The sequence below is a fragment of the Entelurus aequoreus genome, linkage group LG19 (genome assembly GCF_033978785.1).
Source record: "Entelurus aequoreus isolate RoL-2023_Sb linkage group LG19, RoL_Eaeq_v1.1, whole genome shotgun sequence".
NCBI lineage: Eukaryota > Metazoa > Chordata > Actinopteri > Syngnathiformes > Syngnathidae > Entelurus > Entelurus aequoreus.
Genome location: NC_084749.1, coordinates 46,653,244 through 46,678,251, shown reverse-complemented (window position 1 = coordinate 46,678,251; position 25,008 = coordinate 46,653,244). Strand labels below are relative to the sequence as shown.

The 25,008-nt window shown below is 39.9% G+C and overlaps 1 protein-coding gene across 6 annotated transcripts in view; it reads left to right on the top strand.

Moving 5' to 3' along the window:
• The first annotated feature begins 1,205 nt into the window (after positions 1–1,205).
• Positions 1,206–25,008, top strand: part of atp11b (ATPase phospholipid transporting 11B) — a 114,744-nt gene continuing 90,941 nt past the window's right edge. For 3 of the 6 annotated variants that reach the window (XR_009822063.1, XM_062028601.1, XM_062028598.1), the window contains exons 1-3: positions 1,207–1,532; positions 17,370–17,486; positions 21,055–21,144. Coding sequence is in view for 3 of the 6 variants with exons in the window: in XM_062028601.1 (XP_061884585.1) it covers positions 1,506–1,532; positions 17,370–17,486; positions 21,055–21,144 (234 nt within the window). In the remaining 3 variants the exon portion in view is untranslated. Of the gene's footprint in view, positions 1,533–17,369; positions 17,487–21,054; positions 21,145–25,008 lie in introns of all 6 variants that reach the window. The other 3 variants (XR_009822064.1, XR_009822065.1, XM_062028600.1) reach the window with 2 other exon arrangements.

Genomic DNA, 25,008 nt, shown 5'->3' with positions numbered 1-25,008 from the left:
AGAACTGTCTCTGATTTTATACTGTACCTGCTGCTAATCTGGACTGGCTTTTGCAAGTTGTTTCTTATTGTTTATTTGCTTTTCTGCACCAGGTTAGCCCATCAGTGGGAGCACGGTAACATTTTTAAGTACCTGCAGCATCATACACTTGTGTGTGTAAATGTGTTTTCATGAGGTTTCCTGCAGCATCATACACTTATGTGTAAAGGTGTTTTCATGAGGTTTCCTGCAGCATCATACACTTGTGTGTGTAAATGTGTTTTCATGAGGTATTCAAAAATAAAGCTCTCTTGAGGAAAGTGTACCCCTGGGAAAATGTATTCATAATTTATCAAATTTATATTCCAGTTCATAGATTTGATATTTATATTCCAGTTGAAAACAGCCCTGTGAGGAATTTATAGTAAAGTTCATAAAAAGTTAATAGAATTAAAATTGATGGAGAATGTCAGACTATTTCATTCAGAAAGACTGTAGGTTAGCTAGCTCATTTAAAATATCCTAAACTTTTTTTTGACCCTGACTCTTAAAAGAATCGGAATCAAGAATCATCAGGAATTGGAATCGAAACAAAGAATCGGAATCGGAATCGTTCGAATTCTAACGATACCCAACCCTACTCCTAGGTACTTGAACTCCTCCACTTGGGGCAAGATCTCCTCCCCAACCCGGAGATGGCACTCCACCCTTTTCTGGGCGAGAACCATGGACTCGGACTTGGAGGTGCTGATTCTCATCCCCAGTCGCTTCACACTCGGCTGCGAACCGATCCAGTGAGAGCTGAAAATCCTGGCCAGATGAAGCCATCAGGACCACATCGTCTGCAAAAAGCAGAGAACTAATCCTGCAGCCACCAAACCGGATCCCCTCAACGCCCCTGACTGCGCCTAGAAATTATACAAAAGGATGACACAAGAGCACAGAGCTCCTGCCAACAGCAGCCACTACAGCAGTGCCATCTTGGGGGAAAAGCCCATGATAAATTCATAAAATATTCATGAATGTTTTTTTTTTGTGACCAACAAGTATGTGCTCCAATCACTCTATTACAAAAAATTAAGAGTTGTAGAAATGATTGGAAACTCAAGACAGCCATGACATTATGTTCTTTACAAGTGTATGTAAACTTTTCACGTACCAACAGGGGGCGCTGCTGTGCTGTATCCAGCACACACACACACACGCACACACACGCACGCACACACACGCACACGCACACACACACACACTGCAGAGATGTAGCGTAGCTTGCTGGGACTTCCTGGCCAGGCGTCTGTCACTTTTACAGTGGAGCGTTTGTCTAATATTCCCCACAAAATGGGAAGAGACGCTGGTCATTACCCGGACAACGACGCCGTGTGACCGTGTGGCGTAATGCGACCCGGGAAGAGTTGCCTTCGGAAGGGATACATTTATGTTTTGGGACGGTTTTATACGGGACTAGCTAGCAGCTAGTGGTGGCTAGCGACTCTTCTGGCTGCTTCCAACGTATTTTGTTTGCAAGGATGCTACGATGGATACGACAGCAGCTGGTAAATATCGCAACTTTCTCGCGGTTTTTTCGCCAAAATCGAAGCTTGCAGCAGCTTAAGAAAAAATGTGGGCGAACTTTAAGTTCGACATTTTGCTAGCTAGCTTTGCCAGCTAACTGTTGTCAAAAGAATTGTCAAGTCTGTCCTATGATTAGCAAACAGCTTCCAGACTTAAACGTGTTAAACATTCATTCAAATGAAAGACACCGGGGTATAATAAACAATAATACGACGTGGTAAAGTTTGTGAGCATTTCCTTTGGTTTCCAGTTGGACAAGTTTGTACTCACTCAACTCAACACACGGGCTGTTTTGTTTTGACTTTACCATGTCAGTTTGGAGTTGTTTCGGGTCTAATTTGGTTAAACAAGTCTTTACATTGGTTCCGTTTCTGCTGCTTTGCTTTTTTAATATTGTGTTGCAGAATGAGCAGGAACAAATGCAGTGTTGGCGCTAGGAATGTTCAAAAACGGGGTCCCAGGGACCCCATCAAGTCATAAAAATGGGGTCCCACTTTTTTCTAACCGTTTTGAAAACTGCATTATCCTGTTTAGGGGTGTAACGGTACACAAAAATTTCAGTTCGGTACGTACCTCGGTTTAGAGGTCACGGTTCGGTTCATTTTCGGTACTGTAAGAAAACAACAAAATATAAATTCTTGGGTTATTTATTTACCAAATTTGCAAAATCTTCCACCAAAAATATTTTTCTTAGTGGAATATTTGATGTGAAGTAATGGGAACCTTGGATAGGTCAATAATTCATAATATTGATTTTGATTCAATATTATGTTTTGAGCAATGACAGTTTGAAAGAAAAAAAACAGCTTTGTTTTATTAATCAACATTGCAACTTTTTCTAAATTACATTTAACCTTTAAGCTTTTTTAGTTCATTTTTGTTATGTTTTTGTTTATTTTAATAGCATTTTTAGAATGTGCCGTGGGCCTTTAAAACATTAGCTGTGGGCCGCAAATGGCCTCCGGGGCACACTTTTGACACCCCTGCTATAGATAATAAAAAATTAAATGTGATAAATCTATGGATAAAAAGCAGAGCCAGGCGACACATGCGCGTTCATCATAACTCTCTCGCTCTCTCTGTCTCTGCCCCTCCCTCACCAATGCTGCTGCGCACACAATTTGTTTTGTTTTTAACCCCTTCTTAACCCTGAACGTACATTGAAAATACACGCAACCCTAACTCAAAATGCCGGACATTTGAGGCATTTAAGAAACTCCACCCTGACAGCTCCGCAAAAGAGGACATGTCCGGTGAAAAGAGGACGTATGGTCAGTCTATCGTAGCTCGTTAGCTGCTAGCATGCAGTGTGTTGTGCCTCGGTGTGCATTGTTTACACAACGTGCGTTACGCTACTTAATATGTCCGTGTGGAAACTCGTTCGGTACACCTCCGAACCGGAACCCCCATACCGAAACGGTTCAATACAAATACACGTACCGTTACACCCCTAATCCTGTTATATCTCACATTCTATATCGTGTTTTGGAAAAAGGTTGTCATAAACGTTACTTAATTCATTTTTGAGATAGGCTCCAGCACCCCCCGCGACCCCGAAAGGGACAAGCTGTAGAAAATGGACGGATGGATGGACAAAAGAAAACACATTTTTATGTAAATGTATTCAGTTATAAACATTCATTCACTTTCTTCTTTCCTTCAAGGATCTAAAGTTTACCGCTGCCGCTAGATTTTCTATATTTTTATTTAATACAGTGGCGCTAGGAATCTTCAAAAAGGGGGTCCTAGGGACCCCATCAAGTCATAAAAATGGGGTCCCACAGTAAATTTATGGGGTCCCACTTTTTTGTAACCGTTTTGAAAACAAATGATAAATGTATGCATTGTCCTGTTATATCTCACATTCTATATTGTGTTTTGGAAATAGGTTGTCATAAACGTTACTTAATTAATTTAAAAAACAATACAAAAGAGAACATATTTTTATGTAAATTTATTCAGGTATAAACATTCATTCACTTTCATCTTTCCTTCATGGATCTAAACTTTACAGCTGCCGCTATTTTTTTCTATATTTGTATTTAATACAGTGTTGGCGCTAGGAATCTTCAAAACGGGGTCCCAGGGACCCCATCAAGTCACAAAAATGGGGTCCCACTTTTTTCTAACCGTTTTGAAAACTAATGATAAATGTATGCATTGTCCTGTTATATCTCACATTGTATATTGTGTTTTGGAAATAGGTTGTCATAAACATTACTTAATTAATTTAAAAAACAATACAAAAGAAAACATTTTTTTATGTAAATGTATTCAGTTATAAACTTTCATTAACTTTCTTCTTTCCTTCATGGATCTAAACTTTACCCCTGCCGCTAGTTTTATATATATTTGTATTTAAAACAGTGTTGGTGCTAGGAATCTTGAAAACGGGATCTCAGGGACCCCATCAAGTCATAAAAATGGGGTCCCACAGTAAATTTATGGGGTCCCACTTTTTTGTAAGCGTTTTGAAAACTGATGATAAATGTATGCATTATCCTGTTATATCTCACATTCTATTTTGTGTTTTGGAAAAAGGTTGTCATAAACGTTACTTCCATCCATCCATCCATCCATTTTCTACCGCTTATTCCCTTTGGGGTCGCGGGGGGCGCTGGAGCCTATCTCAGCTACAATTATTTAATTCATTTAAAACATAATACAAAAGAAAAACATTTTTTATGTAAATGTATTCAGTTATGAACATTCATTCACTTTCTTGGATCTAATCTAGGGCTGGGCGATATGGCCTTTTATTGATATCTCAATATTTTTAGGCCATAGTCACAATACACCATATATATATCTCCATATTTTGCCTTAGCCTTGAATGAACACTTGATGCATATAATCACAGCATTATGATGATTCTATGTGTCTACATTAAAACATTCTTCTTCATACTGCATTAATATATGCTACTTTTAAACTTTCATGCAGAGAGGGAAATCACAACTAAGTCAATTTACCAAAAGTGTATTTATTAAACAGTTATTAAGCAGTGGCACAAACATTCATGTCACTTCCAAAACAAAGTGCAAGATTGTCAGAGACATTTTAAAACAAGCTATTAGTGCACTTTTGTGCATGATGTCACTAAGATGACTTATCAAAACAACACTAAATTAAAGTGCACTTTTTGCACAGAACGCCACTACAATAGTTTAAAACAAATAAAGTGCACTTTAGTGCATGATGTCACACAAGATATTTCAATAAGTGTCAAATAAAAATGAGCTGCATGATAGGAAATCAAATAGTGTATGTCCTTCACTATGTGGTAGGTTCCTGCGGACGTTATCTCCTTCTGTTGTTGGCTATTTTTTTTCTTACCCTGTTGATGTGGAAATGGTTGCTTGGGCATTTTGTGGGTGTGGCACCGAACGTAGATGTTGACATACGGAGTTTCAAGCACTCTTCATTCTCTAGCGGGTGACTTTTCAAATGATGCTACAAATTAGCAGTGCTGCTACTTTTTGTAGCAACGCTTTTGCCGCATAATTGACATATTACGGTTATCTGTTCAACATCTTCCCACTTGAAGCCAAACCACCGCCAGACGATGGACCCCCTGCTGTTTTTCTTGGGAATTAATTCTTCCTTCATTTGTTACCAGATTTGCACCTTCTCTCTCTCGTATTACCACTCACTCACAGCTAACGTTACCATGCCGCTATACTTCTCTGCTCTGTGAGGGCGTGTGACGTTGCACGCGCGACAGTATGTGACGTATGTAAGAAGGTGTGCTTGTTTTATGTCTCTGTGGGAAGGAGAGACTAGAAAGAGTGAGAAGACCCTTTAGTGTAATGCCCGCAGCTAAAAGCAACTGCGTGAGAACGTATACTCGAATATCACGATATAGTCATTTTCTATATCGCACAGACACAAACCCGCGATATATCAAGTATATTCCATATATCGCCCAGCCCTACCAACAGTTTTCTTTTCTAAAGTAAATCTGTACAGCAGATACAGGCCTAATATTTGATGTTTTATCTTAGTTCAGCTCGTTTACTGCCTCCTCTCAAACAACAAGGTTATCGAGTCACAGTCCCAGTGTGAAGCTTCAAAATCAGTCTGAATACTGACTATTCCTCTGTAAACATGTTGTAAAGAGTTTGTCCACTTCTTGTTGCTTTGCTGCATTTTTTGTGGTCCCCTTTATTTTGAAAAGTAGCGGAAAGTATTCAAATACATATTGGTACCAGTACCGTTACCAAAATGTTTGTATCGGAAGAACACTAGTTTTTATGTAAAATACCCTCATTTTTATGGTGTGTCAGTTTTTATTTTGCCATGGCACTGGACCACAAACAATTACAGGTGAGGTAAACCCTGGTTCCCTGCATACTCTAATGGCGGCTGACATTTTTGATACAAAGTTTTAGCCCCAACTGTGTACAACCAATCAGTGTTTGACAGCACAGCTCGCCCCTCAAAAGTTTATCAGGAACTTTCCAAAGTACTACCTTGCTACTTAGGAACTAAATTAGTTCCTGTGGAACATTATTTATCCGGATAATTTTTGTTGGAAAAGCAGAGGGGTATATTTTTAACCAGGGGGGAAAAGGAATTAAACATTAAACATCTTTACTTGCTTCAATGGTTGGCGGCCTCTAATCTAATCCATGCACTTATACTTGAATTTAAGTCACATCTGTATATCATTCACCTCTTGCTCAGCCTCATGTTCATCAGATTGTGCAAGAAATGGTGCCTGCTTTTTTTTCTGACCCTACTTTCTTGGGACTTTATGTCCATTAAAACAGTATCTGCCACTTTGTATTAGGTCAATTAGTTTGAACCACCCCATGCAGCTAAATTGTCTTCATCATTTAAGTTCATTTTAATTAGACTCTTGGTCTGCCGCAAAAGTTTTTCTTAAAACTTTGTTTTGACCTTGTTACGAACTCAGTGTACTTGTCAAATATTTCCAAGCGACGTTAATCCTCATTTAGAGCAATATAGGAAGAGGTTCAATTGAATGAGTCCTAATCGGCGGGAAAAGATGTCGTTTTTTTAGTAGCCTTGCAACCTCCGTCCAACCAGGCAACTTGTTTCACTTAACGTGTGTGTGGTCCAGTTTAAATATGTTCTTGATGTTGTACCATTATTTTTATAATTTCATGCCAATACCCATATTTACACTCACTTTCTTAGGCCCCGTTTACACTAAGCCGGATAAGGTTATCCAGGGTAAATCACCACCGTTTAAGACCCCCGCGCCCCTGCGTCCGCCGGCGACCTAATACACATGCGCGGAAAAAAAATAAAAATCCACCTGAGTGTCCATCTGCTCCAAGCTCTCCAGTAGATGAATTTACTTCACTGTGAAGTTGTTATTTAAAATAGCTATATTTTAAATAGTTTGCTGTGCATTTTACATTTGTTTGCTGTGTTTTGTGTGCACGTTTTTAAATGAAAATGTATCTCCTTTGAACAATATCCAGTGTGGTGGTATTTCAATCAACTGGAATCCAGTGTGCTGTGGGGCCCTACTGTAGTGAATCACACCTGAGCCATCATACATGAATAAAATCATTAATCGACATGAGGAAGTAGACAATGGGATAAAGAACATTTTACAACAATTAATCTAGTGATCTATATCAGCAGTTGTTTGGGACACAAGGGGATGGTTCCATCTTTCAGCTGCGCGCTAATGGCGGAATTAGCGAGATGCGGGCATCATGCATGCTGCCTGGCCATTTCACAGTCACATCCATAAAGCAAACTTTGTAGTCACACACTGCATGTATCACACCCACGGGAGGAAAGGACCAAGTTTCTCCTTAAATAGAATCACAGCTGACCCGGATATTGGAAAGTTCTTTTGCCGTCTGAGAAGTGTTGTATCTGTAATATCTGCAATCGCGCGTTTCCTTCACTTAACACGCGAAGTCCCAGAGAAGGGTCAATTGACATTTTTACCTAGAAAACACACAAGAGGGTCATTTGACCCCTAGTCCCCCCTGTGGACACTCCTTTTGTTATGAAAATGTGGCTGTTAGTGGCACACGGCAGGGGGCCACTTGAGCCTGTGTGGGGGAGGGGACCTTACAGCTCAAGCTTTAGTTCTGAGGTAGGTTGTGTGTGTTTTTGCAAGGATCAACAGAATGAAGGGATCAACACTCTGACATTTATTGTTAAAAAAAATACAAAACAAAACATATTTACAAAGAATGAAAAAGCAACTGTTTTCCCAGTTTTGGTGTGGAGGGTTGTTGCAGAAGCAATTGTTATTTTTGTGTGCCAAAAATAGTTTAAAAAAAAAAATTTACAAAGAAAAAAGCATATTTACAAAGAATGAAAAACCATGTCCATGTAAACGTGACTGACATACATTTGAGCAGTCACTCACAATCCTGGCACTGCCATTGCTCCTTTCGGCATTTCCCACATGTATAATTTTTCTGTCTACCTAGACAAACTGCCCCTAACAGCCTCATTACCATAACAAAATGAGTGATTAGTGTATTCTGGAAAAGCGTCGGGCCAAATGACCCCTCTCTGGGTCTTCTAGGTAGACAGAAAAATGCTGGGACTTCTAATTAAAGGCCTACCGAAATGAATTTTTTTTATTTAAACAGGAATAGCAGATCCATTCTATGTGTCATACTTGATCATTTCGCGATATTGCCATATTTTTGCTGACAGGATTTAGTATAGAACAACGACGATAGAGTTCGCAACTTTTGGTCGCTGATAAAAAAAAGCCTTGCTTATACCGGAAGTAGCGTGACGTCACAGGAGGAAGGATTTCTCACAATTCCCCGTTGTTTACAATGGAGCGAGACTGATTCGGACCGAGAAAGCGACGATTACCCCATTAATTTGAGCGAGGATGAAAGATTCGTGGATGAGGAACGTTAGAGTGAAGGACTAGAGTGTAGTGCAGGGTGTATCTTTTTTCACTCTGACCGTAACTTAGGTAAAAGGGCTCATTGGATTCCACACTCTCTCCTTTTTCTATTGTGGATCACGGATTTGTATTTTAAACCACCTCGGATACTATATCCTCTTTAAAATGAGAGTCGAGAACGCGAAATGGACATTCACAGTGACTTTTATCTCCACGACAATACATCGACGGGTCCGAATACTTCCGTTGCCGTCGTGACGTCACGCGCATACGTCATCATACATAGACGTTTTCAAGCGGAAGTTTCCCGGGAAATTTAAAATTGCACTTTATAAGTTAACCCGGCCGTATTGGCATGTGTTGCAATGTTAAGATTTCATCATTGATATATAAACTATCAGACTGCGTGGTCGGTAGTAGTGACTTTCAGTAGGCCTTGAAGGTATTCATGTGTGATTTCCACAAGCGTCTGTGCATGTAGAAGAAAGAGAAACACGGGCATGTCTGGATCACTCGCCTCCATCTTTTTAGCTCCGGTTGTTATGAAGCTGGCTGTGGCGTCACTTCCTGTGTGGGCGCGGTCTTTCTGCCGTCACTTCCTCTCCGAACTCGGTGTGTAAACCATACTTGCCAACCCTCCCGTTTTTAGCGGGAGAATCCCGGTATTCAGCGCCTCTCTCGACAACCTCCCGGCAGAGATTTTCTCCCGACAAACTCCCGGTATTCAGCTGGAGCTGGAGGCCACGCCCCCTCCAGCTAAATACGGACCTGAGTGGGGACAGCCGTTCTCACGTCCGCTTTCCCAGCAGCTTGCCTGCCCAATGACGTCATAACATCTACGGCTTTTAGAGAGTAGAGTGCACAACAAGGAGAGAGAGTTCTTGGTTTCTTATGTGGGTTTATTGTTAGGCAGTTTCATTAACGTCCTCCCAGCGCGGTAACAACACACAACAACAGCAGTCACGTTTAGTCTACCGTAAAGCAGTTCGTCTGCCGTAAACAGCAATGTTGTGACACTCTTAAACAGGACAATAATGCCACCTACTGGATAGCCTGCAGAACATTGAAATTCAAGTATGTCTTTTATTTATATGTATAATAAAATAAAATAAAAAATATATAGCTAGAATTCACTGAAAGTCAAGTTTTTCATACATATATATATACATATATATGAAATACTTGATTTGGTGAATTCTAGCTGTAAATATACTCTCCTCTTAACCACGCCCCAACCACGCCCCCCGCCCCAAACATGCCCCCCTTCCCCTCTCCCACCTCCCGATATTGGAGGTCTCAAGGTTGGCAAGTATGGTGTAAACGATCAATGAGTCCATACAGAGCTAAGTGCCGGAGATTCAAGAAATACACGGCACACTTACCCGTGTAAAAATTTGTCCGAGGAGGGGGACCTTAAACGCTGCTTTAGTGTGGCTGAAACGGGGCTTAGGCTAAATAATTATTTGTTTAAGGGGTTAAACGACTTAGTGTAGACATGGCCTCAGTGTAGTGGCAATCTGGTACCAGAACAGTAACTATTAGTGTTTATTAACGGATTAAGTTCACTTTTAGCTCAATTTGTATATAACAGTTATAATTGAATGTTATCAATAGTACTGTATTTTCCAGACCATAGGGTGCACCGAATTTTAAGGCGCACTGCCAAAAAGCTGATCTATTCAGGTCTGTTTTCATACAAAAGGTGCATTAAAGTGATTTATTTTCTAAATTGAAAACACTTCCTTGTGGTCTATATAACATGTACTGGTAACCAGAAATTATTCTCTCCATTTGACCCATCACCCTTGATCACCCCCTGGGAGGTGAGGGCAGCAGCAGTGGTCGCGCCCGGGAATCATTTTTGTTGATTAAACCCCCAATTCCAACCCTTGATGCTGAGTGTCAAGCAGGGAGGTAATGGGTCCTATTTTTATAGTCTTTGGTATGACTCAGCCGGAGTTTGAACTCACAATCTACCGATCTCAGGGCAGACACTCTAACCACTAGGCCACTGAGCAGGCTATTGGGGAAAAGGGCGAAGTATCTCCCTCGAAGCGAAGTGAGCTTGCAGAACTCCCTACACTATCGAGCGTGAGGAGAAAGATGGCAGACCAGAAACCCAGGGAAGCGTACAAATGTAAACAATAAGCATAATAATGATTTTTATTTAGTCAGACTTCAAACATTTGCTACTGCACGAATATTGGCTTCAAACACAAATACACAACTAGATGAGGCAATTCCTGAAGGAATTGCGTGTGAATGCTCCAATGCTGAAGTTGAACTGAAATGCTGACAGAATGTAGTATGAATGTAAGAATAGTTTGAATGTTGGAATGGTTTGAATGTTGAAGAGCTGACGCTGAACTGAAATGTTAATTGAATGTAGAAATGGTTTGAACGTTGGAATGGTTTGAATGTTGAAGAGTTTGAATTTCCAGGAAAACCGGAATTTGGTTTGGAACTTGGAAAAGTGTTAGTTTGAATGTCCAGGATTAGTGGAATGTGTTAATGTATGAATGGTTTGAATAGGTTGATAAATGTTTGAATTGTGCAACTTGGGAAAATGTCCCATTCATTTCAATTGGAACTTCCTGGAAATTTGGGGAAAAGTGGGATTTTTTGAAAATGATTAGGAGCATGAATGTCCTAAATGAGCTGAATTGGTTGGTGTTAGAATTGTTTAAATCAGTAAGAAATGAGAATATCTAGAGTTTTTTTTAACTTGGAAAAAGGGTAGTTTGAATTACCAGAATGGTGGAATGTGTTAAAGGTGGAATGGGTTGAGGAATGTGGGAATTGTGGAAGTTTGAAAAATAGCCAATTCATTTTGAATGGGGAAAATGCAACAAAAAAAAAAGGAATTATGGGAAATCCGGATTTTTTTTTTTGTAATTGTTGAAGTAGAGCACACAATTCCTTAACAGGCTGAATACTTGGAAGTAGGAACAGTTTGAGTCAGATGGAAAATGTGGAAGTTGTGGAACTTTGAAGAATGTCCCATTGATTTCAATGGGAATTTCATAAAAAATTGGGAATTTCGGCAAAATCGGGAATTTTATTGAAAATGGTAAAAAACTTGATGTTCAATTTTCAAAACGGTCGAGAAATGTTTAAGTAGTAACATTTTGAATTGAGAAATGGTTTTACGGAATTCCTGGAATTTCGGGAAAACCGAGAATTTTTACAGTTCAAAAAACAACTTAGTTTTTTGTCCTGATTAAGATGAATGTTTCGACGGTGGAATGGTTGAAATGCGTTGAAACATGTGGAAGAAATAGTCGCCAGAAAAAAGGGTGCTAATAGGGCTTTGGAAAACCAGGAATTCTGGAAAATCTTGGAATTTTTTTTTAACTTTGAAAAAGGGAAGTTTGAATTTCCAGAATGGTGGAATGTGTTGAAGGTGGAATGGTTTGAATAGGTTGAACAATGTAGAAATGGTGGAAGTTTGAAGAATGTCCCATTGATTTCAATGGGAATTTCAGAAAAAATTGGGAATTTCGGCAAAAGCGGGAATTTTATTGAAAATGGTAAAAAAAACTTGATGTCGAAATTTTTAAAATCGGTCGAGAAATGTTGAAGTAGTAACATTTTGAATTGAGAAATGGTATTACGGAATTTCGGGAAAACCGGGAATTTTTACAGTTCAAAAAACAACTTAGTTTTTTGTCCTGATTAAGAGGAATGTTTCGACGGTGGAACGGTTGAAATGCATTGAAAAATGTGGAAGGAGTAGTCGCCAGAAAAAAGGGTGGTATTAGGGCTTTGGAAAACCAGGAATTCTGGAAAATCATGGAATTTTTTTTAACTTGGAAAATGGGTAGTCGGAATTTCCAGAATGGTGGAATGTGTTGAAGGTGGAATGGTTTGAATATGTTGAAAAATGTGGAAATGGTGGAAGTTTGAAAAATGGCCAATTTATTTTGAATGGGAAAAATGTCCCGGAAAACCTGGAATTCTGGGAATTTTTGGAAGTTGTCAAGGGAAAACCCGCAATTCCCGAATAGGCTGAACAGTTTGAAGTTGGAACGGTTTGAATCGGGTGAAAAATGTGGCAGGTAGAGCGCACCAAAATCTAGAGAAGAATAATAATAATAACTTTAAATAGATTATTTTTTGTGTAGAAAACCATATGTGTGAATGCTATAGAGCATTCACTCAATAAAACACATTTTGCTTACCTCAAGCTGATGCGCCAGCACTTGCATATTTCGCCAAAAACCGCTGTCTTCTTCTCAATAAAGACAAAAATAAATAAATACAAAGAGCACAAGGAAAGCCAAACATGGCGTGTGATGGCATCTTAAAAGTAAACAAATATATGACGCATCTGCCTTATGTCACTGCTGGCAAACGGCGAGGGTTGATGACATAGAGGGACTCCAGCGACGTCCGTATGCATGGAAATAAGTGATGCTTCAAAATACTTTTACTTGTAATATTTAAGTCATATAAATGTTAGGTAATTTAAAGGGGTCATAACATGATCTTTAATCAACATCTAAAATGTGTGTTGGTGATGCTTTGGTCAACATGTTGCCAAATTTGAGCTTTCTTGCCATCTTCAAGCCACTCTGAGTGTCTCCGAAAATGAGGCGTTTTCCAAGGTGGGTCTTATTGAATGCGAATGAACCCCTCAACTCAGAGCTGGGCAAATATTTTGACTCGGGGGGCCACATTGAGAGAAAAAATGTGTCTGGGGGGCCAATGTGTATGTGTGTATAAATGATATATACACATTTAGCTGTAAAAATCTGCTGTACAGTATGTGTGTTTGGGCCCCTTTTTACCAGGAACACTAGTACCAAAAGTCACCACGTCCAATAGAATTCTAAAAAAGTTATGACGGACCCCCTCAAAAAAACGGAACGGAACTTCAGTTTTTTACTGAATTGGACACCCAAAATGACCCCGAGATACTTAAACTCCTCCACCTGGGACAGAGTCTCGTTCTCTACCTGGACTGTACAAACCATCGGTTTCCTGCTGAGAACCATGGCCTCAGATTTGGAGATGCTGATCCTCATTCCAGCCGCTGAACACTCGGCTGCGGACCGATCCAGTGAGAGCCGAAGGTCACGAACCGAAGGTGCCATCAGGACCACATCATCTGCAAAAAGCAGTGACGCAACCTTTAGTTCCCCGAGACGTATACCCTCTCCGCCATGGTCACGACTCTGCCTAGAAATCCTGTCCATGAAAATCACAAAGATGGAAAGATGGAGAAGGAAATCAGCCGGAGAATCGGAGCAGCTGGGGCAGTATTGCAGTCTCTCTGCCGCACTGTTGTGACAAAACGAGAGCTGAGCCACAAGGCAAAGCTCTCGGTCTACCGAGCTATCCACATTCCTACTCTCACCAATGGTCATGAAGTGTGGGTGGTGACCGAAAGAATAAGATCGCGGATACAAGCGGCCGAAATGAGTTTCCTCAGAAGGGTGGCTGGCATCTCCCTTAGAGATAGGGTGAGAAGTTCAGTCAGAGACTCGGAGTAGAGCCGCTGCTCCTTCGCTTGAAAAGGAGCCAGCTTAGGTGGTTCGGGCATCTCGTGCGGATGCCTCACGAGCGTCTCCCTAGGGAGGTCCTCATTGCACGTCCCACTGGGAGGAGACCCCGCGGCAGGCCAAGGACCGGATGGGGTGATTACATCTCCTCTCTGCCCTGGGAACGCTTCAGGATTCCCCAGGAGGAAGTTGCTAATGTTGCTCTGGAGAGGGAAGTCTGGGGGTCTCTGCTGGAGCTGTTGTCCCTGCGAGCCGATTCCGGATAAGCGGTTGAAGATGGATGGATGGATAAAAAAAAAAGGGGGGGATTTACAATATTAACTATGAATAATAAAATACTGAATATTAACAACATATAAACGTCACTCTTCTTTCACTTCTCAGACCAGCTCCTCGATAGACATATTTTACAATCAAGCAAAACAACAAAAATGTAACAAACAAACAAGTGTAACAAACACCTACAATATGATATATTATCACTTTTATGCAGACGTTTCTTGTAAAAATTTGCTTCGGCATCTGTTCCTGACACGTGTGTTTTGGGCTGGCTGCTCTGAAAACAAACCCCGCCCTCTCTGCTTTGTTCCTGGTCTGAGCTGCTCGATTACCGTGATAACTCGTAAAAAACACTCAAAAGCACAGATTTCAACCATTGAAATACTTTCTATAGTTCAATGTTTCAATCAATGTTTATTTATATGGCCCTAAATCAGTGTCTCAAAGGGCTGCACAAGCCACAACGACATCCTCGGTTCAGAGCCCACATAAGGGCTAGGAAAAACTCACAACCCAGTGGGGAGACCGGATGCAATGGACGTAGAGTGGGTCTAGCATAATATTGCGAAAGTCCAGTCCATAGTGGATCTAACATAATAGTGAGAGTCCAGTCCATAGTGGGGCCAGCAGGAGACCATCCCGAGCGGAGACGGGTCAGCAGCGCAGAGATGTCCCCAACCGATGCACAGGCGAGCGGTCCAAACCCGGGTCTCGACTCTGGACAGCCAGCACTTCATCCATGGCCACCAGTTGAAGACTTACGGTCATTTAAAAACAGCACTGCACATCAAAATGGCGGCGACAGTTTTGATGTTAAAGGTCTAAAATACAAATGATGTAGAGCGTCCAGCGGGCCGGATTGAAAATCTTAACGGGCCGTATTTTGCCCAGGTCTGCCTCAACTCCTTGCCCTCTCCAGCTGGCTATGTACATCCCTGCAAGAATATAGCAAGTATTCACAGTCTGTTCATCTCATCGACAATTAGTCTGGTTAAGCTGCAATGCTACATCGCTAACACGTCATGACATTTGTCAATCTACTCTGACTGGATTTAACATTTAATTCCATCCACCGTATCCCTCGGCGGCATGGCCTAAAAATAATAAAACATCAGATTTTTTTTTTTACAAAAAATTGGATTTCCAATTTTTTTAATCCAATTTTTTCTTTACTTTTTAAACTAATGAATACAAATCTGCGATGAGGTGGCGACTTGTTCAGGGTGTACCCCGCCTTCTACCCGAATGCAGCTGAGATAGGCTCCGGCACCCCCCGCGACCCCAAAAAGGGACAAATGGATGGATGGATGGATGAATACAAATGACAGCGATAATGTAGAATAAGTTTTGCTTTTATTTGATCAAAAAAACAAGTGTACTGCATCTTATTCATAGCAAAATTCTAATCTTTATTAAGTTGGTTCTTTTTATAACAGACATAAATTGTAGCTAATTCAGACACATTTACTGTGATGCTTTTGCTCATATGTTGATCAATATGCATTGTCCTAATCAATGCTGCTTTCTAGCGGGAGTTTGTTTGTTAACAGGAGACCTGTATGCTTAGCCTTTCCACTAGTCGCACCCGGTGCTACTAAATAAAAAAATAGTAGAAATGAAATACTACTATTTCATTATGAACACTCAATTAATGTACACATTATATATACACACACTCACACACACACACATATATATATATATATATATATATATATATATATATATATATATATATATATATATATATATATATATATACAGTCGCGATCAAAAGTTTACATACGCTTGTAAAGAACACAATCATGGCTGTCTTGAGTTTCCAATCATTTCTGCAACTCTTAGTTTTTTGTGATTGAGTGATTGGAGCACATACTTGTTGGTCACAAAAAACATTCATGAAGTTTGGTTCTTTTATGAATTTATTATGGGTCTACATGTCCCTTGGCAAGTTTCACTGCAATAAGGCGTTTTGGTAGCCATCCACAAGCTTCTGCTGGAATTTTTGACCATTCCTCTTGACAAAATTGGTGCAGTTCAGCTAAATTTGTTGGTTTTCTGACATGGACTTGTTTCTTCAGCATTGTCCACACGTTTAAGTCAGGACTTTGGGAAGGCTATTCTAAAACCTTCATTCTAGCCTGATTTAGCCATTCCTTTACCACTTTTGACGTGTGTTTGGGGTCATTGTCCTGTTGGAACACCCAACTGCGCCCAAGATCCAACCTCCGGGCTGATGATTTTAGCTTGTCCTGAAGAATTTGGAGGTAATCCTCCTTTTTCATTGTCCCATTTACTCTCTGTAAAGCACCAGTTCCATTGGCAGCAAAACAGGCCCAGAGCATAATACTACCACCACCATGCTTGACGGTAGGGATGGTGTTCCTGGGATTAAAGGCCTCACCTTTTCTCCTCCAAACATATTGCTGGGTATTGGGGCCAAACAGCTCAATTTTTGTTGTGGTTGAAGAGGACATGTGTAATGTCTTCAGCAACATGAAAATAATTGACCTTTAACTGTTTTTTTTTATATAGCTAAACATTATTATAGGACATACACGCAAAGTTTTTAGCCAGGTACACCAACCTGCCAACTGCGTGACAGGCGGTGGTCTGAAAATCACTTTAAAAAAGTAATTAAAGTCTAGTTGGCGTAACTTTACCAAAAATGTAATTGAATTACTAACTTTTTATTTGACAACTAGCTTGGTGTCTGCACTTGTGGTCTTTTCAATGTTGTACAAGGCCATCGAGCATACACACAGTATTGTAGTTAATGTGCCATTGGTTACACCTCATTATTCGGATCTCAGAATTTTTGAGTCAATATTTTTGTTTGTGTTTTTATGCCGCCATAACCCATATTCAAACTGTGATACGTGGGTGCTCAGAAATAAATAAATAAATAAGCGACAATATGTAGTGTAACTGGTGTGGAAATTAATATTTGACTAACCTTGTAGCTCGCTGTAACTGTGAGCTTTTCAGACTGTCTAACAAAGTGACTTCAAAAACGTAATATAGTATGGCATAATGCATTTTAGGAAACATGCTGGTTGAGGGTTCATGTAAATAACCTTATGTATTTTATTATTTTCCCCCACTGTTCTGTCTTCTGTTCCACATTTTTTTCTCTCTTAATCTCTGGCTCTCTGTTTTGCTGTTTCTAGGGCTTTGACCCCCCCCATCAAAGTGACACCAGGACAATTTACGTTGCGAACCGCTTTCCCCAGCATGGCCACTACATACCTCAACGTTTTGCTGATAACAGAATTATTTCATCCAAGGTATTTTTTTTCTGTGTTGTCTATTTGTACTTGTCTTATCGTGTTTAAATGTGGTTGTCAGTAATGGTCTATATGTAGTATCTCAAAAAAAGTAACAACCCTCACATTTTTGCAACCAGTTAATAATAGTGTCAGGTTCAAACACTGATGACGTCTATTAAACAAGACAAGAAGCAAGGAATTAAACAGAGACAGAATTAGATTTGGCTCAATTGAGGAGAGCGCATACACCTGTACACTTGTACAGTGTTCCAACACGCTCTGACGAAAGATTGTACGCCTCCTCTTTTATTTGGACTTTCCTTGATTACATGGCAACAGCTGTTTCTAAGGGAGAGGGGTCGTAAACAGCCATCGCCTTTGGTTACAAACAGTTCAAAGAAAAGGTCGTAAAGCAGTTCAAAGAAAAGGTCACCTGGAGGGGAGTCTGGTCCTGCTTCCTCTCCACTTTGTAGTTCTCGGGTCAAGACAAAATCTTTCTGTGGATTACAATACATCAAAGAAACAGAACACCATGTTGCTTCCCATCCTACACAGTGGAGTTTTACAAGCCTTCTTCTTGGTAGGATCAAAGGCAGCTTTTGTCTTCTCGCCGGGCGAGCTGAACTCAATGTAACACAAAGTTTTGTGATAACTTAGATACAATTATTCTGACAAATAGTAGTGTAGCTTTTCAAAGGACAGGGTATGTTTGCACCTTTTTAATATATGAACAGTCCAGAATTATATTTATTGTAGGATAATCATCAGAAAGCGACAGGAGATTTAAAATATTCCGAAATACGGACATAAAATAAAGGTTATTTATTAATTAGTATTTGATTAAGGCACATAAGTAGTAGTTGTAGTAAGGTAGGATATACTTTATCCCACATTGGGGAAATTATGTGGTAAATACAATTTTAGGAAAGTCCAGTACTCATATGCTCAACTCAAATCAATGTCTTCTATTTAAATCCTTCCAACACCCTGGGCAAGACCAAAGTGTTGAGAAAAGGCCTCAGGGGAACGATTGTAGACCTGCACAGGACTGTAATAGGCTACAATCAGCAAGAAGATTTATGAAAAAGAAAATAATTTGGACACGGATTTGAAGAGTGTCTGAAAAGAGGAGTGGACAAAAGTCTTTCCTTAGATGTGTGCAACCCTGGTGACCAACTACAAGAAATGTGGTATCTCTGTGCTTGCAAACAAAGGTGTTTTCTGCCAAATACTAAGGCTGGATCCCAATTGTATGCCCCTTTGTTTTACCCCCAGCCGTTCCCCCTCGAAACAGAGGGCCAAGACATAGTGGTAAAAAAAAAAAACGCCCTAAGAAATGAGACGCAACTTGTTTCCCGCTATATCATCACCCCTCTTTGCTTAGTGTGTGTTATTATTAGACAGATAATAAGCCATTAAAAGCGAACAACACAGTATCCATAAGTCCTTCATACCGACAGCCCTCAGACTGTATAATCCATATGTTCCTTTTTGACTGTATTTGAATATATAATAGACTGTATTTATATTATTCACATGTGAATAATGCTGTATAATAGACTGTATTTATATTATTCACATGTGAATAATGTTGTATAATAGACTGTATTTATATTATTCACATGTGAATAATGCTGTATAATAGACTGTATTTATATTATTCACATGTGAATAATGCTGTATAACACTATATTTATATTATTCACATGTAAAAAATATCTAAGTGTTTATTGTTTATTGTGAGCGAACTGTGGTGCTGAATTTCCCCCAGGGATCAATAAAGTACTTTCTATTCTATTCTATTCTATTCTATAATATTTACTGTAGTTGCGTTACCTAGGTCTTCATAATGAGCGACTTTACAATACAAAAATATCATTCGTAACATGGCTAATATAAATTCTAAAAGTAAACTAACTAATGATTAATGAAGTGTAGTAAATTGTAGTGAAGTTTGTTTGCTGCTAGTAGGGTTTCAAAGGGGTGGAAAGTTTCCGGTAAATTTCCGGAAATTTACCACGGGAATTTAAGCTCGAGAAGTTTGGAAATATTGACCATTTTTTGATTATTTAAAGTTGGATATCGTCCATGGGAATTAATGGGAATATATGGGAATTAATGGGGAATTACAATAATGACATATTATTGGGCACTTGTCTATATGCTGCTGCATCTTTGTGGTATTTTTGACGTAGTATTTGCAAATGTACACAGCCTTTCCGCCTACATTGGTTGGGGTGAAATGTCTCCACACGTCATATGTGGCATTATTCTGTTTGTATTTATTTATTCTTGTAAAACACTAATGCAATGCCACACACAGATATAAATAGTCAACTAAACAATTGGAGTAGTCTTTAAAAATATTTGACTGATGGACAAATGAATAGAAATAGGCTAGATGAATAAATGAACAGTCAATCAGCAGGCTAAATCAAACTATAACCTACATTCTTGTTTGACAACAAAATGGCTAGCAGAACAGAAGGCAGAGGAAACTACACCTTTTGATTTAGTATTTGCTAGTTGAACTTTACACATCACAAAAAAGGTCAATTCGGATCGCTAACGTTAGCATAAATGAATGGGATTTAACATAGAGAAAATTAGCATCACGGCTAACGGAGAAATATTTTCGGTTCATTATGAGACTGTGGTGGTACATAAACCTAGCTAGCTAGAGATATTGGCCCCAAAATCATTTAACAAGGAACAGCTAGCTAGCTTGAGTGGAAGTCTGCTGGAGTAGTCTACAGTCATACAGTAACAACCTGTATTAAACTTAAATGCCATAGATCAAATATATTTACCCCAGTAATATCATCAACACTTACCTGACTGGATGAAGTCCTTGGGCTCAAATACTATTGTGGCCTCAAAAGCCCTGCTGTAGTGTGTAGCATGCTGGGAATTATCTGTGCATTGCCCATGTGCTGGAGGAATGCACTGTGCAAGGTCGAAATTCTACTGAATTGCATTAAATCAGGTTGATTTAGCTAATAATCATGCTGCACGATGTAGCATGTTGTATTGAATGTTTATTACCATTAATTTCCCATTAATTCCCGTTAATTCCCATATATTCCCGTCCAATTTTGAATATTCCCGGAATTTTGCAACTCTAGCTGCTAGTCTGACGTAGTTTACTTGCTACATACAGCCGCTTTGGCTAAAATAGAATAGAATAAAATGGACTTTATTGTCATTATATTTGCATATAACGAGATTAAGGACTCCAATTTAAGGTGCGGTAGTGGAAACAAATATGGAATAAAAATAAATCCCATAAGTAATAAAGATAAATAATAAGAATTTAAATAAACAGACTACTATCCAAGCTCATAATGAGCAATTTTAAAATCAAAACAACATTCAAAACATGGCAATATTAACGTCCAGTAGCAGACAATTGAACACCTGATAAAACACGGGTGTCATTACCGTGACAATTAGTGATGCCACCGAAACAAAATGTTGTGATTACGTGAGCAAGAAGCATGCGATTATCTGCAGTGGATTGGAGGCAACATGTCTGCAATGTGGATGTACTTTAACATCAAAATGTTGTTTTCTCCTTTTATTGCAGTATACCATTTGGAATTTTGTCCCCAAGAATTTGTTCGAACAGTTCAGAAGGATAGCCAACTTTTATTTTCTTATCATCTTCCTTGTACAGGTAAGCACACACACACACACACACACACACACACACACACACACACACACACACACACACACACACACATACATACTGGTTATCTTTTGGAATGGGGACCAAGTTTTTGATCATCACTTGTGGGGACCACCCTTTCTACAGGTTGTGGAGGCATAAACAAAATGGTGTAAAATGGCCACTGCCCAGTTACCTCATACACGTCTTTAAATATCTGGATTGATGAAGTAATGTGCTGATCATTCTTACTGGGGACCCTGGGGAAAAAGAGTTAATATGGTTCATGGGGACCAAATTTAAATAATTTTGCATAATTCACACAAATTTGTACGAGACTACTGAGGACCATTTAAAAAAATAAAATACAATTGGGGAAAAAAAATTCAAATTAAATATAACATGATCCTCAGAATACAGCACTACAGCTGTCCTCTTATAGGAAGTTTCACCACTTAAATGTTAAAGCAAATCCTGCATCTTCTGTGACATTACTGAAAACTGCTGTTTAGCAGTAATGAAGTTGTCTGCAACTCCAACTATCATATATAGAAGGATGGAACATTCTGAATGTGAATCTTACTTTAAGGTAATAGTGTTTTATAATCATGCTGTATAAAAATGTCATCCTAAGGAACACTAAACCAGATTTTGTTTTTGGAAAAATATATTAGTTTTAACTAAGGATGGATACCAAACAGAATCATGGTACTATTAATGCCAGGATAACAAATGTTTCACTTTTCAAGAAAATTAATTTTCTGCTGTGCAAGTGTCTCACACTCATACTAACCAGTAAACATTAGGGGTGTAACGGTACGTGTATTTGTATTGAACCGTTTCGGTACGGGGGTTCCGGTTCGTTTGTCAAACGTGTGCCCCGGAGGCCATTTCGGCCCACAGCTAATTTTTTAAAGACCCACGGCACATTATAAAAATACTATTAAAATAAACAAAAACATAACAAAAGTGAAATAAAAAAGGTTAAAGGCCTACTGAAATACATTTTTTTTATTTAAACGAGGATAGCAGATCTATTCTATGTGTAATACTTGATCATTTCGCATTATTGCCATATTTTTGCTGAAAGGATTTAGTATAGAACAACCACGATAAAGATCGCAACTTTTGGTATCTGACAAAAAAAAGCCTTGCCCCTACCGGAAGGAGCGTGACGTAGTCAGCTGAACATTTCCGCAAAGTTCCCTATTGTTTACAGTGATGGCGGCCAGAAGTGAGAGCGATTCGGACCGAGAATGCGACGATTTCCCCATTAATTTGAGCGAGGATGAAAGATTTGTGGATGAGGAAACGTTAGAGTGCAGTTCAAGACATATCTTTTTTCGCTCTGACCGTAACTTAGGTACAAGCTGGCTCATTGGATTCCACACTCTCCCCTTTTTCTATTGTGGATCACGGATTTGTATTTTAAACCACCTCGGATACTATATCCTCTTGAAAATGAGAGTCGAGAACGCGAAATGGACATTCACAGTGACTTTTATCTCCACGACAATACATCGGTGTAACACTTTAGCTACGAGCTAACGTGATAGCATTGTGCTTTAACTGCATATAGAAACAAAAGAAATAAACCCCTGACTGGAAGGATAGATAGAAAACCAACAATACTATTAAACCGTGGACATGTAAATACACGGTTAATGCTTTCCAGGCTGGCGAAGGTTAACAATGCTGTGCTAACGACGCCAATGAAGCTAATTTAGCAACCGGACCTCACAGAGCTATGCTAAAAACATTAGCTCTCCACCTATGCCAGCCAGCCTTCATCTGCTCATCAACACCCGTGCTCACCTGCGTTCCAGCGATCGACGGTGCGACGAAGGACTTCACCCGATCACAGATGCGGTTGGCGTCCCGGAGACGTAGGAAGTCAAGGTTAGGTCACCGGCTAGCGCGTCTGCTCTCCAACAAAGTCCTCCGGTTGTGTTGCTGTAGTCCGCCGCTAATACACCGATCCCACCTACAACTTTCTTATTTGCAGCCTTCATTGTTCATTAAACAAATTGCAAAAGATTCACCAACACAGATGTCCAGAATACTGTGGAATTATGAAATGAAAACAGAGCTTTTTGTATAGGATTCTACAGGGTACCAATACTTCCGTTTAACTGGCTACGTCACGCGCATACGTCATCATACCGAGACGTTTCAGCCGGATATTTCCCGGGAAATTTAAAATTGCACTTTATAAGTTAACCCGGCCGTATTGGCATGTGTTGCAATGTTAAGATTTCATCATTGATATATAAACTATCAGACTGCGTGGTCGGTAGTAGTGGCTTTCAGTAGGCCTTTAAATGTAATTTAGAAAAAGTTGCAATGTTGACTAATAAAACAAAGCTGGTTTTTTTTCTTTCAAACTGTCATTGCTCAAAACATTATATTTAATCAAAATCAATGTTATTATGAATTATTCAATCAATCAATCAATGTTTATTTATATAGCCCTAAATCACAAGTGTCTCAAAGGGCTGTACAAGCCACAACGACATCCTCGGTACAGAGCCCACATACGGGCAAGGAAAAACTCACCCCAGTGGGACGTCGGTGAATGACTATGAGAAACCTTGGAGAGGACCGCATATGTGGGTAACCCCCCCCCTCTAGGGGAGACCGAAAGCAACGGATGTCGAGTGGGTCTGACATAACATTGTGAAAGTCCAGTCCACAGTGGATCCAACACATCAGCGGGAGTCCAGTCCACAGCGGGGCCAACAGGAAACCATCCCGAGCGGAGACGGGTCAGCAGCGCAGAGATGTCCCCAACCGATGCACAGGCTAGTGGTCCACCCGGGGTCCCGGCTCTGGACAGCCAGCACTTCATCCATGGCCACCGGACCTATGCGACTCCCCCTCGCAAGGGACAGGGGAGAAGAGGAGAGAAGAAAAGAAACGGCAGATCAACTGGTCTAAAAAAGGGGGGGTCTATTTAAAGGCTAGATTATACAAATGAGTTTTAAGATGGGACTTAAATGCTTCTACTGAGGTAGCATCTCTAACTGTTACCGGGAGGGCATTCCAGAGTACTGGAGCCCGAATAGAAAACGCTCTATAGCCCGCAGACTTTTTTTTGGCTCTGGGAATCACTAATAAGCCGGAGTTCTTTGAACGCAGATTTCTTGTCGGGACATATGGTACAATACAATCGGCGAGATAGGCTGGAGCTAAACCGTGTAATATTTTATACGTAAGTAGTAAAACCTTAAAGTCGCATCTTAAGTGCACAGGAAGCCAGTGCAAGTGAGCCAGTATAGGCGTAATATGATCAAACTTTCTTGTTTTTGTCAAAAGCCTTGCAGCCGCATTTTGTACCAACTGTAATCTTTTAATGCTAGACATAGGGAGGCCCGAAAATAATACGTTACAGTAATCGAGACGAGACGTAACGAACGCATGAATAATGATCTCAGCGTCGCTAGTGGACAAGATGGAACGAATTTTAGCGATATTACGGAGATGAAAGAAGGCCGTTTTAGTAACACTCTTAATGTGTGACTCAAACGAGAGAGTTGGGTCGAAGATAATACCCAGATTCTTTACCGAGTCTCCTTGTTTAATTGTTTGGTTGTCAAATGTTAAGGTGGTATTATTAAATAGATGTTGGTGTCTAGCAGGACCGATAATCAGCATTTCCGTTTTCTTAGCGTTGAGTTGCAAAAAGTTAGCGGACATCCATTGTTTAATTTCATTAAGACACGCCTCCAGCTGACTACAGTCCGGCGTGTTGGTCAGCTTTAGGGGCATGTAGAGTTGAGTGTCATCAGCATAACAGTGAAAGCTAACACCGTACTTGCGTATGATGTCACCCAGCGGCAGCATGTAAATACTAAAGAGTGCAGGGCCAAG